Genomic DNA, 16,463 nt, shown 5'->3' on the forward strand with positions numbered 1-16,463 from the left:
GAGTGATAACACAGCGGGAGGGCATTTGCCTGGCACACGGTCAACCCGGGTTCGCTTCCCAGCATCCCATAGGGTCCCCTGAGCACCGCCAGGAGTGATTCCTGAGTGCAGAGCCAGGAGGAACCCCTGAGCATCGCCGGGTGGGACCCAAAGAGAAAAAAAGGAAAATAATCACTGCTGGCGGTGCTCAGGGGACCCCGTGGGGTGCCGGGACTGAACCACGTGGGATGTGGGATGCCAGAGACAGCTGGGGAGCAGGGTGGCCCCGGGGGAGTCTGTTTCTCAAGGAAGGAAACGCCAAACCTCACTCCCAGGCCAGTTTAAAGGCCTCTGGGGATGACCCCAGAGAACCTCCCGCCAAGAACCCCCCCCCTGCGGGCTGGCCTTGGGGCACTGCCTCCCCCATCTCCCCCCACCCCTTCTCCTCCCATGCAGGGCTGCTCCCTGGGTATTTAAGCGTCCGCTGAGCTGGGGCACGAGCCAGTGAACGGCTTTACAAGGCAGCGCTCGGCTGCACCGCCCAGATGCCCGTGACGCTGTTTCTGCTCCTGGCCACAGTGCCACCGGCCCTGGGCGCCCACCAGGCCGGCAACCAGAGCAGCCTGTGCCAGTGCACCTTCTCGGTGACCGGCCCCCACAGGTCCCTCTGCCCCGAGCCGGGCGAAACTTTGTCGGCCCTCCAGGCCCTGCGGAGAGACAGCAGTGTCCAGCGCGGCGAGCTGGAGGCCGTCCGCGCCCGCCTCAGCTCCCTGGAGAACCGGGTGCAGCGGCTGTCCTCGAAGCAGGTCGCCCGGCCCCGGGAGAGCCAGGCCGAGCCGCTGGTGGCGCTGACCGCGCTGAGAGGGAGGGCTCGGCTGGAGGCCAGAGCCAGGCGGCTGGAGGCGGCCTATGGCCGGCTGCTGAGGGGCAAGACGGAGCTGCAGGAGGCCACTCGGGGGCAGAGACACGGCCAGTGTCCCCAGGCCTCTGAGGACGCGCCCCCGGGCTCCAGGGAAGGTGAGGACGGGTGTAGGGCCCCGGGTATGGGCTGGAGGGACACATCCAGCTCAGGCCTCCTTCAAATACACAAGTCCAGGGGCTGGAGCGATAGCACAGCGGGGAGGGCGTTGGCCTGGCACGCGGCCGACCCGGGTTCGATTCCCAGCATCTCATAGGGTCCCCTGAGCACCGCCAGGAGTGATTCCTGAGTGCAGAGCCAGGAGGAACCCCTGTGCATTGCCGGGTGGGACCCAAAAAGAAAAAAAAAAGATGCAAGTCCAGAGGCTGGAGCGACAGCACAGTGGGGAGGGCCAGGCAGCCTACCGGGGTTCGATCCCCGGCATCCCATAGGGTCCCCCGAGCACTGCCAGGAGAGATTCCTGGGTGCAGCGCCAGGAGTCAGCCCTGAGCATCGCCGGGTGTGGCTGCAGGGCGGGGCCGGGATGCTCTCCCCAATGTAGTCTCTCCTGGGGCTTTTCGGTAAAGCGACAATAGAGCCTCCAGGGGTGACAGTCTCCAAGTCCTTTCAGAGCCCATGGCTGGCGGTGCTAGGGGGGGTGGCGGGGGCTACTCCTGGGGGTCTCGGGGCACCAGGAGAGGCAGTCAGTCGCGTGTGAGTCAAGCACTGTCCCCTTCTCCGTCTCTCCAGCCCTTCGCTGTCCAGTGAAAACGCCTGAACAGAGAAATGGCACCGTGGGTGGGGAGGGGTCCCCCGGCAGGAGGAGAGGCAATAAGGAAGGTGGGGGCGGCCCATGAGAGGGCGGCGGGGGTCCCTGCTGAGCCTAATCCTGCAGGGCGGTGGGTGGGGACATAGGCAGGCCTTGTCCAGAGGCCCTGGAGTGAAAGGGACCCAGCTGTGCCCCTGGGGACACATGTCCCTTCTCACCCGGCACAGAGAGGGTGTGGGGATGGGGCGGGGGCTGCACAGCACGACCAGGTGAAGCTTCCTCCAGCCCGAGTCCCTCACACAGGCCTGGGCAGCGTGAGGACCTGTCCCTGGCCAGGGGGACAGACAGAACAAAGGCCAGGCTGACCCAAGCCGCCTGCCCTGGTGCCCCAGTAGTGGGGGACAGGTGCCACGCCAGGAGCTGTCCCCTCTGGCTGTCCCATCTCCCACCCGGGCCCCAGACCTCCCCACAGCCTGGGTCCCCCAGCACGGGGACTGCAGCCACTCCACCTGCCGAGTGAGAATTGGCTTCCAGTCCTTCTGGAAGCTTCTGACACCGCATCGCACTGGGCACCCTGTTTAAGGAAAGCCCGTTTCTCGGGGGGCCAGAGGGAGAGAAGGAGGAAGCGGAGGCTGTGGGTAGGGCCTGGGAGCAGGAGAGGCCAGGCTAGGCGGTGAGGCACAGGGGGTCCCACCCCGGGGCGCCCCCCACCTAGTTGCACTCCCTGCACCCCCACGAGGGTGCCTGAGGGTCGGACCTGGCCTAGGTCTCTTCCCATGCCGCTCTCCCCCCGCCCCCATCCAGATTTTGGGTGGGATCCGGAAAACATGGAGGCCGAGGAGCTGAAGTCTGAGCTGACGGAGCTTTCTGCTTCGGGAACGGCGGGCGCCCTGGAGGAGGCGGCAGCGGTGGACGACGCGGGGAGGCAGCTCCTGCCCCTGCCTCGGGCTCCCCCAAGGGCTTGAACCCGGGGCCCTGAGTGAGCCCGGCGCTGTCTCCTCCACAGGCTGCGGGGAGCTCGTCTGGGTGGGGGAGCCGCAGACGCAGGCCTGGGCCGAGACCCCCGCGGGCAAGCACGGCGTGTGGATGCGGGACCCGTGGCGCCCCACACGCCGGAGACCACGTGGCGGGCCGACGTGGCGGGCAGGGATGCGCGGCGGCTGCTGGAGTTCGCGGGGCCGGGCCCGCTGGCCCAGGGCGTCCCTGCGCGCGTGCACGAGCTGCCGCGGGAGCTGGCGGGCCCGGGCGCCGTGGTCCTGGCGGGCAGCCTCTACTTCCAGGCCGCCGGCTCCCGCGCGCGCTGCTGCGCTACGACCTGCACGAGCTCCCGGCGCGAGCTCCCGGGGGCCAGCCTCCAGGGGCGGTTCCCCTACGCCTGGGGCGGCCAAGGCGACATCGACCTGGCCGTGGACGAGTCGGGGCTCTGGGCCATCTACAGCACCGAGGCGGCCCGGGGGGGCATCGTGCTGGCCAGGCTGAGCCCCGAGCACCTGGGGCTGGTGCGCAGCTGGCAGACGGACATCAGTAAGGCGGCGGTGGGCAATGCCTTCGTGGCCTGCGGCGTCCTGTACGCCGCGGCCTGCGCGGCCGTCACCGCCGCCTTTGACACGCGCTCGGGCCGGCACTGGAGCCCCGACGTGCCCTTCCGGAGCTGCTACGGCGACACCAGCATGATCGACTACAACCCCCGCGAGAGGAAGCTGTTCGCCTGGGACAGCGGCCACATGGTCACTTATGCCCTGCACCCCCCTCGCCATGAGATACCACAGAGAACCGTGGCTGGGGGGGGGGGGGGGGTCGGGGATTCTCGTCACTGCAACGCAAGGCCTGACAGCGTGCAGGGGACACCAGGGGCGCGTCCTCGCCCCCGGCTCCGTCCTGCGGCCTCTGTGCAGATCTTTGAGCACTTACAGGTTTCCTTCCTGAAGCCCCCGTGCGCACGGGCCAGGCACGTGCAGGAGACCCCTGTGCAGCCAGCAGGGGACCCCGTGAGAACTCAGGGCCACCCCCTGCGCGTCCTTCTCACCACTAGGTCGATTCAAGCCCCTCCCCCCAATAAAAGGATCTGAGCCCTGGGTCCCTTCGATCGCGTGACTGTGACGCCGTCAGATGGTTCCCTTGGGCTCGAATCGAGGGGCGCCCTCACTCCCCACCCCCGTGGGTGAAGCTACAGAGACCAGGGTGGGGGCAGGGCCGCCCCTGGAGACTCAGTGGCCCGAGGACGCGTTATGTAGAGAAAACTTTATTAGTTTCTGTAATCAAACCCACGTAGATAAGACCTTACATATTTAATACAATGCGATTACCCCTGTACAAATGGAAAGAGAGGGATAAGATGCTCCCCGTTTCTAGACCAATATGGCTGTGAATTTCTGTACAATGCCAACCCGACACGGTAGAACTGGGATACTTTTTTTTTTCCAAAGTTGACGGCACACTAAAGTTTCCAAAAATTCAAATTATATATATATGTATATATATATATATTTATATTTATATAAAAAAAGACCAATAGCAGGAAGTCACGCATCAATAGCAGCAACAGCGTTTCTGAGTTCTGCAGTCATCTGAACAAATTAGAGACATCAGCACACTCCATTTTAAAAAAGGAAAAAAAAAAAAAGTAAAAAACAAAACCCCAGAAAACAGCAAAGTTCCGTCACTGTGGTGGTACCTGGCACCATTTTTTTTTTCTTCTCGATCATCATCTGCAAAGGAAACATTCTAGAATAACGTCATTACAAAGAGCTCTGATAAAGCACGGCGACGACACGGGGACACGTAGGCCCAAAGGACACTCACGGACGGGGCGGATGGCGCCAGGGTTCCAAGGCGTTACTGGAGCCGTGACTCCGCGCGCCCCGGACGGGGCCTCTGCCGCCGCGGGGCCGCTCGGTGCTCACGGCTCAGCACGAACATCAGCTAAAAACCGTTGGTGTAATTTTTTCTTTTTTGTTTTTTAAAAAATAGGCAAAGGGGGGGAGCACAGAGAAGCCCGACCACTGGACCCCGACAGACAGCCTCGGGGGGCTGCGGGCGCCACGCCAGCACCAGCCACTTGGTGATGCCCCGGGGGCCGGGGAGGGACAGCTGCCGCTGGCGGTGGCCGTGTGCCAACGCCAGCTGCCACGAGACCCAGGCGGCAACCCCCGGGCACCGGCCGCCCCGGGGGGGACAGGAGGCCTGGCCCCTGTAGCGCCTCTGGCCCCCTGGCTCCGGGCTCGGGTTCGACAGACATGCGCTGGGGGGGGGAGGGGGCGGCGGTCAGTGTCCTCTGCGCCTGCCCGCTGCCCACTCCCCTCCCCGCCCCCTTAGGATTTCGTGTCCTCGGTCTTGATGGCCTGAGGCTTGATGGGTCCAGTCCGCACGGGCTTTGGGGCGAGGGCGGGCGCGGGCGGCGGCTTCTCCTCCGCCTGGTCGGGGCCGCCCCCCGGCGGGTCGGCCAGCGTATCCAGAGCCTTGCCGGGCTCGCCGTCCGCCTTGGGGCCCTTGCTGCCTATCGGTTTGCCCTGCTGCTCGGAGAAGAAGCGCTGCGTGGACTGAAGAACCTCTGCTCTCTGCTTGGCCTGCGGGGAAAGGACAGCGGCTGCAGCCCGCGGCGCCCCGGGCCCGGCTCCGCCTCCCACCACCTCTGCTCGCTCGCTCGCTCGCTCGCTGCCCTCTGGGACGCGGCTCCCGGGCCGCGCGGCCTCGGGGCTGGCGGGGAGGCGCTCGGCCGCCACTGTCTACGGAAACGGAAAGAAGCGCCCGCTCGCGGCATTACCAACACCCAGGACCATAGGTCTTGTGGCCGGGTCCTCTTCCCACAGGTCTCTTCTGCGGGAGAAGAGCATCAGAAATTAGTACCCGCCTCCTGCGGCCGCTGACGCCGACCTACCGCGCCTGCGCTGCGCCGGCTGCCCGGCCCGCCCCTCCCCCCGCCGACCCCGGGGCCGGCCCGGGGACCGGGGACGGGGACCCTAGCGAGTGTCAGCCGCCAGCCCCCCTCACGCGGCTCTAGCCTCATCTGCTGCACGGTGCCGAGTCGCTGCCGAGACAGGGTCCCGAGTGCCGCGTCGCCCCACACACGCCCCGCGGGGCCCATCCACAGCCCTCACACCGCCGGGTCAGAGCTGAAGCGTGGGGGGGGGGAGGGAGGGGGGCAGCGGGAAGGGGGAGAGAAAAACAAAGGAAACGAAAGAAAAGGGATGGTGGGGAGCCTAGAACAGCAATTCAGGTTATGTTCTCCTTACCAAAAAATAATAATAATAATAAAAATAGCTGCTAAAACTCAGATTCCCTCAAGGATTTTTTATATCAGCAATTAATGTGGCCAGATGTAAAAATGCTAATTTGTTACTAAACCAAAAAAAAAAAAAAAAAACCAAAACTCAACAATGAAATAAAAAAATAAAGGGAAAAAAAGTGGTGGGGAGGGGAATGGGGAGGTTAAAAAAATTAAAAAAAAAAAAAAGAAAAAGAAAAATAAAGACATAAAAAAAAGGAACGAATGGAAGCAGGCAGCTCAGTGAGGGCCAAGACAACGTCTGGACGCAGGCGACAGTCCAGAGGCATTTCCAACACGGGCCGAGACAGACGCTCGCGCTGCTGGCCGGGACAGTACTAACCTTCATGTCCTGTTCAGCCTTCAGCGCAGCCTGGGCCGGACTCCCTCGGGCTCCGGGGAGGGCCCCGCAGGGGCCCCTGGCTGCGTGTGGCAAGCGAGCATGGCTCAGGGGGCCTGTGGTGAGCGGAGGAGCCATCGGGCTGGCCAGGGCCACGGGCGGCCGCTGCACAGGTGCTGGAAAGGTGTTAGTATGTGGGGCTCTTACCAATGGAGGGACCAGGTTAGGCTGAGAGAGAATCTGAGTGAAAAAAAACAAAACATACAACATCGAACTGTTAAAAAAAAAAAAAAAAAAGGAAAAAGGAAAAAAGGAAAAGGAAAAAAGGCCACCTAGAAGCGGGTTGGTCTTTCCCGGAGCCCCTAAACAGGGAGGGCGGCCGGCGCGGGCCGGGCGCGGGGAGGGCAGCGAGGGCCGGCTCGGACGGAGGCGGGGAGGCCGCGCGCAGGGCATCCTTCACACACACAGCGGCCACGAGGCACACACCTAGCGCACACACACTCGGAGGAGACGGGAACGGTGCCAATGCCACAGAGCTGCTTCCTCGGGACCCGCCTCGCCTGTGAGACGGGCCGCTCCTCTCAGCCGCGGGAAGCGAAGCCAACCCCTGGCGATTCCTCCCAGCACACAGTTCCCTGAAGCTCCGGGACCGCGGGGGCGAGGGCGGGAAGGGGGGGGTCCACTCCGGCAGGACCGGGGGCCCAGGCAGCTACGTGGGGCCCCTGGGCACGCCTCCGGCACCTGCCCCGCCACTGCCCTACAGCTGTCGGACCTCGCGAGGTCGCCTCTCCTCGCACCTGGGCCTCTAGGCTGGCTCCCGGGGCCAGAGCATCACGCAGAGACTTAGCCGGACTAGAACGCTTGCAGGGAAACAGTTTCCCACTCGGATCTGCCCACCTGGGGTGCAAACTGTGTAGGAAATGGCTGAGTCATTCTCACAGTGGCAGGGGCTGACTGGAACTGCTTCTGATAGACAAGGCCGCTCATTTTGCCGGACTGGCTGTTCGGACTTGTGGAAGTAGCCCTTGGAGAGAACCATCACTGGTCAGTACGAGGCGCCGTGGCCGCGCCGGCACGCTCGGTGGCTGACCACACCCGACCCCGGGGAGGGCGGGCGAGAGGAGGCCGGCTACGTGTGCCCGGGAGGGGACGGTTTTCTAGAAACACAGCAGAGCAGTTACACTGGCGCCTGGCAGGGCTCAGAGCCGCCGTGGCCCGCAGGTCGCGGGCAGGAAGGCGCAGCGCAGAAGCCACCCGGCCCTGGACGCGCCGAGAGTGGCGTGGACGCGCGTTTTACCGGAAGGGGCTGGAGGCGGCGGCACTGCTCCGGCCGCTGATGGGCGGCGTGCCCGGCTTCATGTCCATGCCACTCCCGAAGGCCTTCAGCTCCATCTCGGACATCTGGGGAGAGGCACAACGTGACCGGAGGGTCAAACATGACACGGGTCAACTCCAGGCAAGCCGCGTGGGGTGCAGGGCGGTTTCCTGAATTCCCCAGGCTGAGCGCCACGCCCAGGACTTGGGCGCCACGGTCTTGCCAAGCCAGAAGGGACTCCTGAGCACTGTGAGATGTGGCCCAACACCCCTCCCAGGAGAAACTTCAGCGGGACGAACTCTCTGCCCGCGGGGGTCCCGGCGCCACTCACCTTGCCCGTGGCCGCCATCATGCTGTGCTGGGGGCCCGCGGGGATGAGCCCCCGGAAGGGCTGGCTCACGGGGGCCGGCCGGCTCACGCCCTGGGCCTGGGCGGGCGGGGCGGCGTGCTGCAGCGGGGCCTGCATGGTCTGCGGCAGCGCGATCAGAGGCTGCCCCGTGGAGCCGAAGCTCGGCAGGGAGATCTGGGACGCGGGCAGCGGGACTGGGACCTGGGCGAGAAGCAGGGATGCTGCCGCCATCTGCCGCCCGCCGTCATTGCCGCCCCCCCCCGCCCCGAGCGAGAGCTCAGACACGGCCAGCGGCCCCCGAGTCCGCAGCGGGCCGGGCAGCCACCGCCCCTCCCTCCGCGCACGGTGCGGGACAGACCGCCAAGACAACGTGGCTGCAAGTTCACCCACAGTCCAAGTCACAGAAACCACAGGGCACACAGTTTCAATGTGTAGGCCTGGTCGAAATAAACTCGGACAAGAAAAATGACCCTTTCGGCTTCCGTACAAACAGCATTCAATCTGCGCCCGTGATTACTGGTAAGGAGTCGCAACAGAGACCCGAGTGGCTCGCCTCTCTCGCCTCCCCCCTCCCCGCCCCACTGGCTGCAGGAAGAGCTGCCCAGGGCTAGAGCACCAGCAGCTGGCCTGGCTCCCGTCCCTGCCAACTCGGGGGGCGTCTGTCTCGCACAAGGCCAACCCAAGCCGTGTCTGTTCCCAGCACCGCCTCCGGTCCTGAGGCTGCCCGCAGGGACCCTCAACAAACGGCCAGTGCGCCACCCCGCGCGCCACCCCTCGGACACAGACAGGGTCATCAGTGGCCTTTCCTGACCCACCTCCTGAAGGCCTGGTCTGGGCGAATGCCGCCCGAGCACTGGGGGACCCGCCCTGCAGGGCCTCCACCCAAACCACCCAAACACCACCAGAGTAATGCAAAGAAAAGGGAGGGAATTTACCATGCTGCAGTTTACCTGCTGCAGAGCGCTGGGCGACTGGGCGGTGTTGTAGAAGCTGGTCTGGCCCGGCTGCTGGACCTGGCCCGAGTACAGCGTGGAGGCCTGGGTGAGGTTCGCTCTAGCCTAGGGATGCCGAAGGGAGCATGAGGCAGGCGAGTGCTCGGGGCCAGGGCCCGCAATGGGGGGTAAGGAGGAGGCCCGACCCCCCCCCAAGCGCAGTGGTGGGCCGAGCCTTACCTGGAGAAGGTGCGTGTCGATCAGCTGGGAGCCCCCAAGCCCGGAAGCCTGGCCCAGCTGGTGCTCGTACAGAATGGGGATCGGCTGGGTACTGGACGTCTGCTGAAAGGCCAGGCCCGCCGGGGCCTTGGCCAGCTCCTGGTGCTGGACAGCCGGGAAGCTGTGCATGGCCGTGCCGGAGAGGACCACGGACGGCTGAGAGAGACCGCTCTGCATGAAGGCCGGCTGCGACCTGGGCGGGTGGGGGGCACTGGGGTCAGCCGCAGCCTTGCTCCCACGGGCCCCCCGTGAGCTCTGCTTCCTGACGCCCGGCCGAGAAACCCGGAGCCCGGGTTCCAGATACACAGCCAAGGGCCGACTCCGGGGAACACGTTCCTGACAAGCCAGGCAGCAGGGGGGCTGCGACACCCACCTGTACGGCTGCAGCGAAGAGCTGAACAGCTCCTGGGCCTGGGAGACAGCGGGGCCGGCCCCCAGGCTCAGCGGGGCCTGGTGCTGGCCCTGCAGCGGGGCGTAGATGGGGATGGGGATCTGCTGCACAGACGCCGGCTGTGGGGACACAGGAGCCGCACACGCGTCAACACAGCACACCACGGGCACACATCCGGCGCGCACACACACACACACACGCCACACGGCACTCAGAAAATGGAAACTGCCGGGAAACAGCTTCCTTTAAACATGCAAGCTTCCTTCTGAGCCATGAGCTCTCTCTATATTCTGGTCCCACCCGACCGTGCTCTCCGGGCACCCTATGGGATGCTGGGGATCGAACCCGGGTCGGCTGCGTGCAAGGCCAACGCCCTCCCCGCTATCCTCCGGCTCCGGCCCTGAACTATTTTTAATAGTTACTATTTGGACTGGAGCCAGAGCACAGCGGGGAGGGTGTTTTTGCCTTGCACATGGATGACCTGGGTTCGATTCCTTTGTTCCTCTCGGAGAGCCCGGCAAGCTACCGAGAGGATCCCGCCCGCACGGCAGAGCCTGGCAAGCTCCCCGTGGTGTATTTGATATTCCAAACACAGTCACAACAAGTCTCATAATGGAGACTGGTGCCCGCTCGAGCGAACTGATGGACCGCAGGACGACAGCGCAGTGCTACTATTCGGCTCCGACTCTGTCCCCGCCAGAGGCTCACCTGCGAGAGGCCGGGCTGGAAGCCTTGCTGCTGGGCCAGGGAGGGAGGCGCCAGGCGCGCGTGCTGCGTGCTGAATAGGTGGCTCGTGTCGCTGATGTAGAACGTTGGGATCTGAGCTGTGAACCAGTAGGAGGGACAGTCAGTGCCACACGCCAGGACCCCCCAGCAGAAAAAACAAACAAAAGAAACCCCAGAAATTCTGTAGCAGATTTCGCAGTCGTTAGCCTTATCACGCACAGCCAGAGCGTCCCGTCACCACGGGACGGGTACACACTCGAGCAATTACCCAGACGAAGATTCAGCAGATTTCCCACAGAATCACCATAATCGAGAAATGGGCACAGATTCCAAACCGGCTCCTGTGTAGTTTTCTACACGCTAGTTTTTATGATCGTATGCTTTCGAGCACACCCGGATGGTCCTTAACTTGACACCAGCAATAAGTACCAAAAAACTAACACCAAACACATCTCTAATAGTGACTGCATCCTACAAACGTCCTCGCTACAAGACTGTTCCTACTGTGAAAACACACCCTGGAACAGTTCCTGAAAAAGGAAGCCGCCAGACGGGGGCGGGAGGCCGGCCGGGAGCCCCAGCACTGCCCTTTGACGACCCGAGGATGCCCCCCCGCTCACCTGGGGCAGCCGACTGTGGCACGTAGACCTGGGGCGCCTGCTGCTGCTGGGGGAGTAGGGGGGGCACGCAGCCCAACTGGGCGAAGTGGCCAGCGGAGGGCATGCTGCCGCTCTGCAGCTGCTGCGGCTTCACCTTGCAGATGTTGGGCGGGTCCGACGTGCTCGTCGACTTGGTGCTCAGGGAGGAGGTAGTATAGGTGCCGGCTCCTGGCGGCGAGGGTGGCGCCAGTCAGCGACCCGTTCCCGCCCGGAACCAGAAACTCAGTCCACCCCCATCTGGCCTGCCTGCCCCAGGAGCCAAGGCCAAGCCAGGCCCCCACACCCAAGGGCCCATGAGCCTGAAGGTCGGTTCCCCGTCCCTGGGCCCCTGCGGCTGCTCCCGGAGTCACAGAGTCTCCCGTTTCCTGCCGGAGCACTGGCAGGGTGGGCCAGCCCTCGTGGGCAGCCCTGCACTCGGCCGACAGGACTTCGGCCCCTGGTACCCCCAAGCCCCGAAGCCCTCTGCATGCTGTGCCAGAAGAGTCGGTCACTGAACTGGGAAGTGGGCTCAGGCCTGTGGCAGGACTCCTGAGCACTGCTGGGGACACTCTAACCCCACACACTTTTCTTTTTTGGGGTCACACCCGGTGATGCTTAGGGGTTCCTCCTGGCGGTGCTATGGGATGCTGGGGATCGAACCTGGGCTGGCCACTGTGCAAGGCAAATGCCCCCCCCCGCTGTGCTACGGGTCCAGGCCCCGCCCAAAACACGTTTTAAAAGAAGTCTATTACTGTGCACTATAAAAACCAAACACGGGGGGCCGGAGCGATAGCACAGCGGGGAGGGCGTTTGCTTGCACGCAGCCAACCCGGGTTCGATCCCCGGCATCCCATATGGTCCCCCAAGCACTGCCAGGAGTAATTCCTGAGTGCAAAGCCAGGAGTAATTCCTGAGCATCGCTGGGTGTGACCCAAAAAGCAAAACCAAACCAAAACAAAAAAAAAACCAAACACGGTAACGGGCAGGCCCTGTCATTCACCATCAGTGAGCAGAGGGACTTCGATGACAGTCGCGTGCTCGGAGAACAGGGGAGCCCAGGGGACGAGCCGGGGGCTGGCACTGAATTCCCACGGAGGCCCAGCCCCGCCCAGGCCAGGAGCAAGCACCGAGAGCAGAGCCAGGCCGAGCACCAGAAGCTGAGTCCAGCGGGAGGGGAAGCCCAGCGCGCCCTGCAGCCGTCCGGGGCGTACCTGAGAGCGAGGCGGTGGGTGTGACGGAGGCCACGGGAATCGGAGGCCCCGCGGCGCTGGGGAAGGAGCTGTAGCTGCCCGGGCTGGGCCCGCTGGCGCTGCTGCTGGGCGGCGCCGTGGACGTGACGGGGGAGCCCTTGTCCCGCACGTTCGGAGAGTTCTCCCAGGCCTTGCGCGCGGACTCCATCTGCAAGACGACGGACGGGCGCCTCAGCCAGGGGCGGGGCAAGGGGCTCCCGAAACCCCCGGACGGATGGACGGACGGTGGCCTCGGCCAGGCCTGCTCGCCCGGCACACGTCCCCTTCTCAGGCAGCCAGAGACGGGCACCTGCTGGGGTCAGCAGCCCCGTCAGCGGCAGTGAACTAGCCCTTCACTTCAGCCGCAGCCGCCAACTTTCCGCTCATCTCCCACACGCGCTGACCTGCACCGCTTCCCTCTCCCTCCCTTCCCCCACTCGGCCACACCGTGAGCTTCTGAGCGAAGCTCGGGCTGGAGCCCGCACCGCCCGCACAGGCGGCAACTGCCCCAGCACGGCCCGGTGGCTCCGGCTGCTCTGAACCATACCCACAGCTGAGCCAGGGCCCTTCCTTTCTGAAGAGGCAAACTTGGTCTGAATTTACCCGGAGCGTGGTTTGATGTCTAGAAGATACATTCAGAAATGAAACAAGCATGTAGGACTGACTCTGGCAACATTTAGTCAATGTTTGTAACAAAACACGCAGTCAACCGATTCTTTTCTTTGGGGGTGGGGTGGGGATGGGTTGGCCACCCAGCAGTGCTCAGGGCTCACTTTGCACCCAGCACCTATTCCCATCAGTTCTCACGATGCCGGGAATCAAACTCGGGTCGGCTGCATGCAGGGTTAGAGCCATACTGGTCGAACTATCTTTCCGACCCCTTAATTTTTGGCGGGGGGGGGGGGGAGGGAGGGGGCTTTTTGGGTCACACCCGGCGATCCACAGGGGTTTACTCCACTCCTGGATCATGTGCTCAAGAATTACTTCTGGTGGTGCTTGGGGGACCCTATGGGATGCTGAGAATCAAACCCTGGTCGGCCACGTGCAAGGCAAACACCCTCCCCGCTGTGCTATTGCTCCAGACCCCCAACCCCTTAAATTCTTCCTAAGTCTTTCCTATTCACCTTATTCTTATTAACCCTTTAGACTCAGCCTCTGTTTCATTAAACTAACAGGCCCCACCCGGATTGATCTGCACATGCTGGGTGAGAAGTACGTCCTGATCTTGGCAGACAGGCGAATGGCAACTCTCCAGAGGGACCTGAAGAGGAAGACGATGGCCACTCCGAGAGGAGAGAGCCCACGTGCCCTAGAGAAGGTGGCAGGGCCCAGGACAGCAGGGCACCTGGCTCCAACCCAGCACCACACGGTTCCCTGGGCACAGCTGGGGGGGGGGGGGGAGCGCTAACATCGATGACGGGGGGGGGGGGGGACACACACTGGGACTCCTAAGTGGGCGCAGAGCTCGGGGGCCAGCACTGATCACTCTCCTGGCACTCCCCCCGCATTTCCTGAGTGACCAGCGACAGTGGGCTGAGAACCCTTAAGGCTGCCCCCCCACCCCCGGCTTTGCACTGAGCCCCGAGGCAGCCCAGACTCAAAGTGTCACACGCAGGCCAGGAGCGCCCGAGCCCTTGGAACCACGCTCTTGCTTTCTGAAATTCGAGGAAACGCTACCGAACACACATCCTCTCCTTCCGCGAACACACGGGTGGGGACACCCATGTCATGCCTCGCTGTCCCTCATGCATCCCTTCACTGTACTGAGGAGAACAGCAGCAGCACACAGGGGTGGAAAGAGCCGTGTCCTCCAAGTGGGCCATGGGGCTCAGGCCACCGGACGAGTCCGCTAGCCCTTAGCTGACCAGCCCAATGGGCAGAGCCCACGGGGTACTGGGCAGCACAGCTCTGCCCAGCCGCCAGTCCCGAGGAGATGCTTCTTGCCGGGCCGCCTGGAGCCACCCCCTCGCCTGGAGTAAATGACGCAAAGCTGTCAAGCAACGTCACTGCAAAAACGCACCTGTCACGGCTCAGAGTGAAAGACAGAATCAGACTGAAAAAAATCTAAACTTGATGTGCTGAAATCTTTCGATTATCAAAAAGTAGCCTGCAAACAACAGCAGCAGCAACAACAATGGCATAAAACCACTCCAAAGCGTCTTGTCTCAACTACTGCGAAAAATCACACCCGAATCACTTGCAGTGATCGGCTCCCGCCAACGGTCTCATCACCACAGCGCATTCCTTCAGCGCAGACAACACGCCTTAGAGGACAGGGACCATCGGCAGCCGCGCACGGCGGTCTGGACTCCAGCCACGCTAGCTGGTCTTTCTGGGGTCCGCGTCTAGCACACCCGAACGCCACTAAAATACGACTAAGGGCGTACGTGCTCTGCTGATGATCACCGCGTCTCCCCCAGGGCGTCAGACCTATGACACCCACGTCCTCAGCGCCCAGCCTGCCTGCTGTCCGGAGGGCACAGGGCACAGTCAGCGCGGCCCCTGCAGGTCTGCTGGGCGGTCCCCTGCTCAGGGAGGGGCAGCGAAGCGGGCAGGGGAGCCCCGAGAGAAACAGCACCTGCCTTTCAGTGCTCAGGCTGGCGGCAGGGGTGCAGCAGCCGGGAGAGCAGCTCGGGGCCTGACAGTCTACCCCAGCCGCAAGGATTCACGGCACGGCGGCAACAGGAGCAGACCCTCCCAGCCCCCCGCTACCCTTCTCTACGCTCTGGGCCCGAGGCTTCACAGGCAGGTGACTTACTCTGCAGAGCTCATCTGGGGACGGGGCTCAAGTGACGGGGCGTGGGGGCTGAGGGGACGCTCTGAGACACTGCCATCTTTCCGATGGAGGTGACGGCAGACTTCAGAGCATCACGAAAACATGCCACAGTCATCAGAGAATGCCGTCAGCACCTTAGTCACCAAGGCCTGAAGCAACTGCAATGCCAATGGCAGCAGCCCGGAGGCGCAGCGGGCAGGGGGCCCGGGGGCCCTGGTGCGGAAAGGTCTCCTGTATGGAGCAGCGTCTGGCGGGCAAAACTGCCCTAACGGAACCAGCAAGGGGCCAAGCCTGAGAGAAGGAACCTGTCCTAAGGCCCTGGACTCCTGCCCGGGACATCAGCTTTGACGGCACAGCAGTCGAACCCGCAGCCGTCCTCACGGGCAACAGTGACTCAAAGGCCCCAGCATGGGCGAGGCTGAGCCAGGGCGGCTTGCCCCCGCCCGGAGCACCTGCCCGTCCCGGAGTGGCACCACAACACAGGTCACACAGTGATGCCCCGTCCAGGGACAGCCTGTGGGTTCGTTCCCGTGTAGAGGGGGGAGTGCAGGGGGGCGGGCAGGGCTGGCCCCACCGTCTGTTTCCGTTACGGAAGAAAAGGTGCCACAGCGCAGAGAATCACACTCTTGAGATGTGGCGCCCGAGCTCCAGCCTCGCCCAGGAAGGTGTGCCAGGAGGCAGCCGGGAAACGGGCCCTCGAGGCAGCACCATCACCCGGCCGCTCCTCTCCCCCTCGCTGACTGGGAAGATCTCTACCCGCCGCGCTGTCCCGGGGACGGGCACGCAGCCTGAGCCAGCGCAGACCTGCCCGACACACCTCCGCCTCAGCATCTTGTCTGGGGGAGGAGCACTGGCAGGGGAGCTCTGAAAGCACCCCCGGCCCCCGCTGATTTCGGCTCACTGCTCGTTGGGGGGGAGTTGGCGGGCACCACACCCCTGCCCCGGGAGTGCTCAGGGAGCCTGGTGGGAGCTGCTGGGGATCGACCACGGGCCTCACGCGTGCATCCCTCCAGCCCGCCTCTAGCCCGTCACCGCCACTTCCCACAAATCCCTCCTGGCCTGTGTGCCACTCGCAGAGGTGTCCGGGTGCCCGCAGTGCAGGGGCGGCAGCTGTGGCCCCATGGGGCCTAGCGCTAGCCTATGAGCGTTTAACTTTTTGAGGGGCGGGGGCACACCCAATGGTGCTCAGTGCTCGGGGGACCACACGCAGGGCTGGGGTCAGGCCAAGGGCTGCCAGGCGGCCTCCCGGGCCCTCTTGGCCCCAGCCACACAGGGCTGAGCCTCCTCCCTACCCGCTGTGCTATCGCTCTGGCCCCTCCAATGAGCTTTTTGAAACGAGTCTGCGCCACGTTACTAGGAGTAACGGAAGGGGACCAGGACAGGGTGTGGGCGGCCAGCCTAACCCTGGAATCGCATACGGGCTGAGCAGCACCAGGGGCCTCTCCCGCACCCCCCAGAGATGGGCTAGATGCCACCCGAGAAACGTTGTAACAAACCACTGACCACGAAAACGGCAGCTTCTGTGAAAGCTAGGAACAAGACGTGTCGCAAGACCGAGACGACAGTATTCGTGCTTGT

At 63.7% G+C, this 16,463-nt stretch overlaps 2 protein-coding genes across 10 annotated transcripts in view; one reads left to right on the forward strand and one right to left on the reverse strand.

The window, feature by feature from the left end:
* The first annotated feature begins 524 nt into the window (after positions 1-524).
* MYOC (myocilin) lies at positions 525-4,842 on the forward strand. Its single transcript, XM_055121208.1, is given in 4 exon segments — positions 525-996; positions 2,653-2,742; positions 2,745-3,382; positions 4,663-4,842. Coding segments are annotated over 4 exon segments (1,380 nt in total).
* The window catches only part of PRRC2C (proline rich coiled-coil 2C), a 49,734-nt gene continuing 37,143 nt past the window's right edge, over positions 3,873-16,463 (reverse strand). For 3 of the 9 annotated variants that reach the window (XM_055119936.1, XM_055119934.1, XM_055119933.1), the window contains exons 24-34: positions 12,092-12,278; positions 10,863-11,069; positions 10,225-10,340; positions 9,499-9,635; positions 9,087-9,318; positions 8,850-8,972; positions 7,897-8,115; positions 7,548-7,651; positions 7,148-7,274; positions 6,254-6,490; positions 3,873-5,212 (exon numbers count right to left, since the gene is read on the reverse strand). In XM_055119936.1, the coding sequence (XP_054975911.1) occupies positions 4,958-5,212; positions 6,254-6,490; positions 7,148-7,274; positions 7,548-7,651; positions 7,897-8,115; positions 8,850-8,972; positions 9,087-9,318; positions 9,499-9,635; positions 10,225-10,340; positions 10,863-11,069; positions 12,092-12,278 (1,944 nt within the window). In that variant the 3' untranslated portion in view covers positions 3,873-4,957. Of the gene's footprint in view, positions 5,213-5,409; positions 5,463-6,253; positions 6,491-7,147; positions 7,275-7,547; positions 7,652-7,896; positions 8,116-8,849; positions 8,973-9,086; positions 9,319-9,498; positions 9,636-10,224; positions 10,341-10,862; positions 11,070-12,091; positions 12,279-16,463 lie in introns of all 9 variants that reach the window. The other 6 variants (XM_055119937.1, XM_055119935.1, XM_055119940.1 and 3 more) reach the window with 6 other exon arrangements.

This window comes from Sorex araneus, chromosome X (assembly GCF_027595985.1).
Source record: "Sorex araneus isolate mSorAra2 chromosome X, mSorAra2.pri, whole genome shotgun sequence".
Classification (NCBI taxonomy): Eukaryota; Metazoa; Chordata; class Mammalia; order Eulipotyphla; family Soricidae; genus Sorex; species Sorex araneus.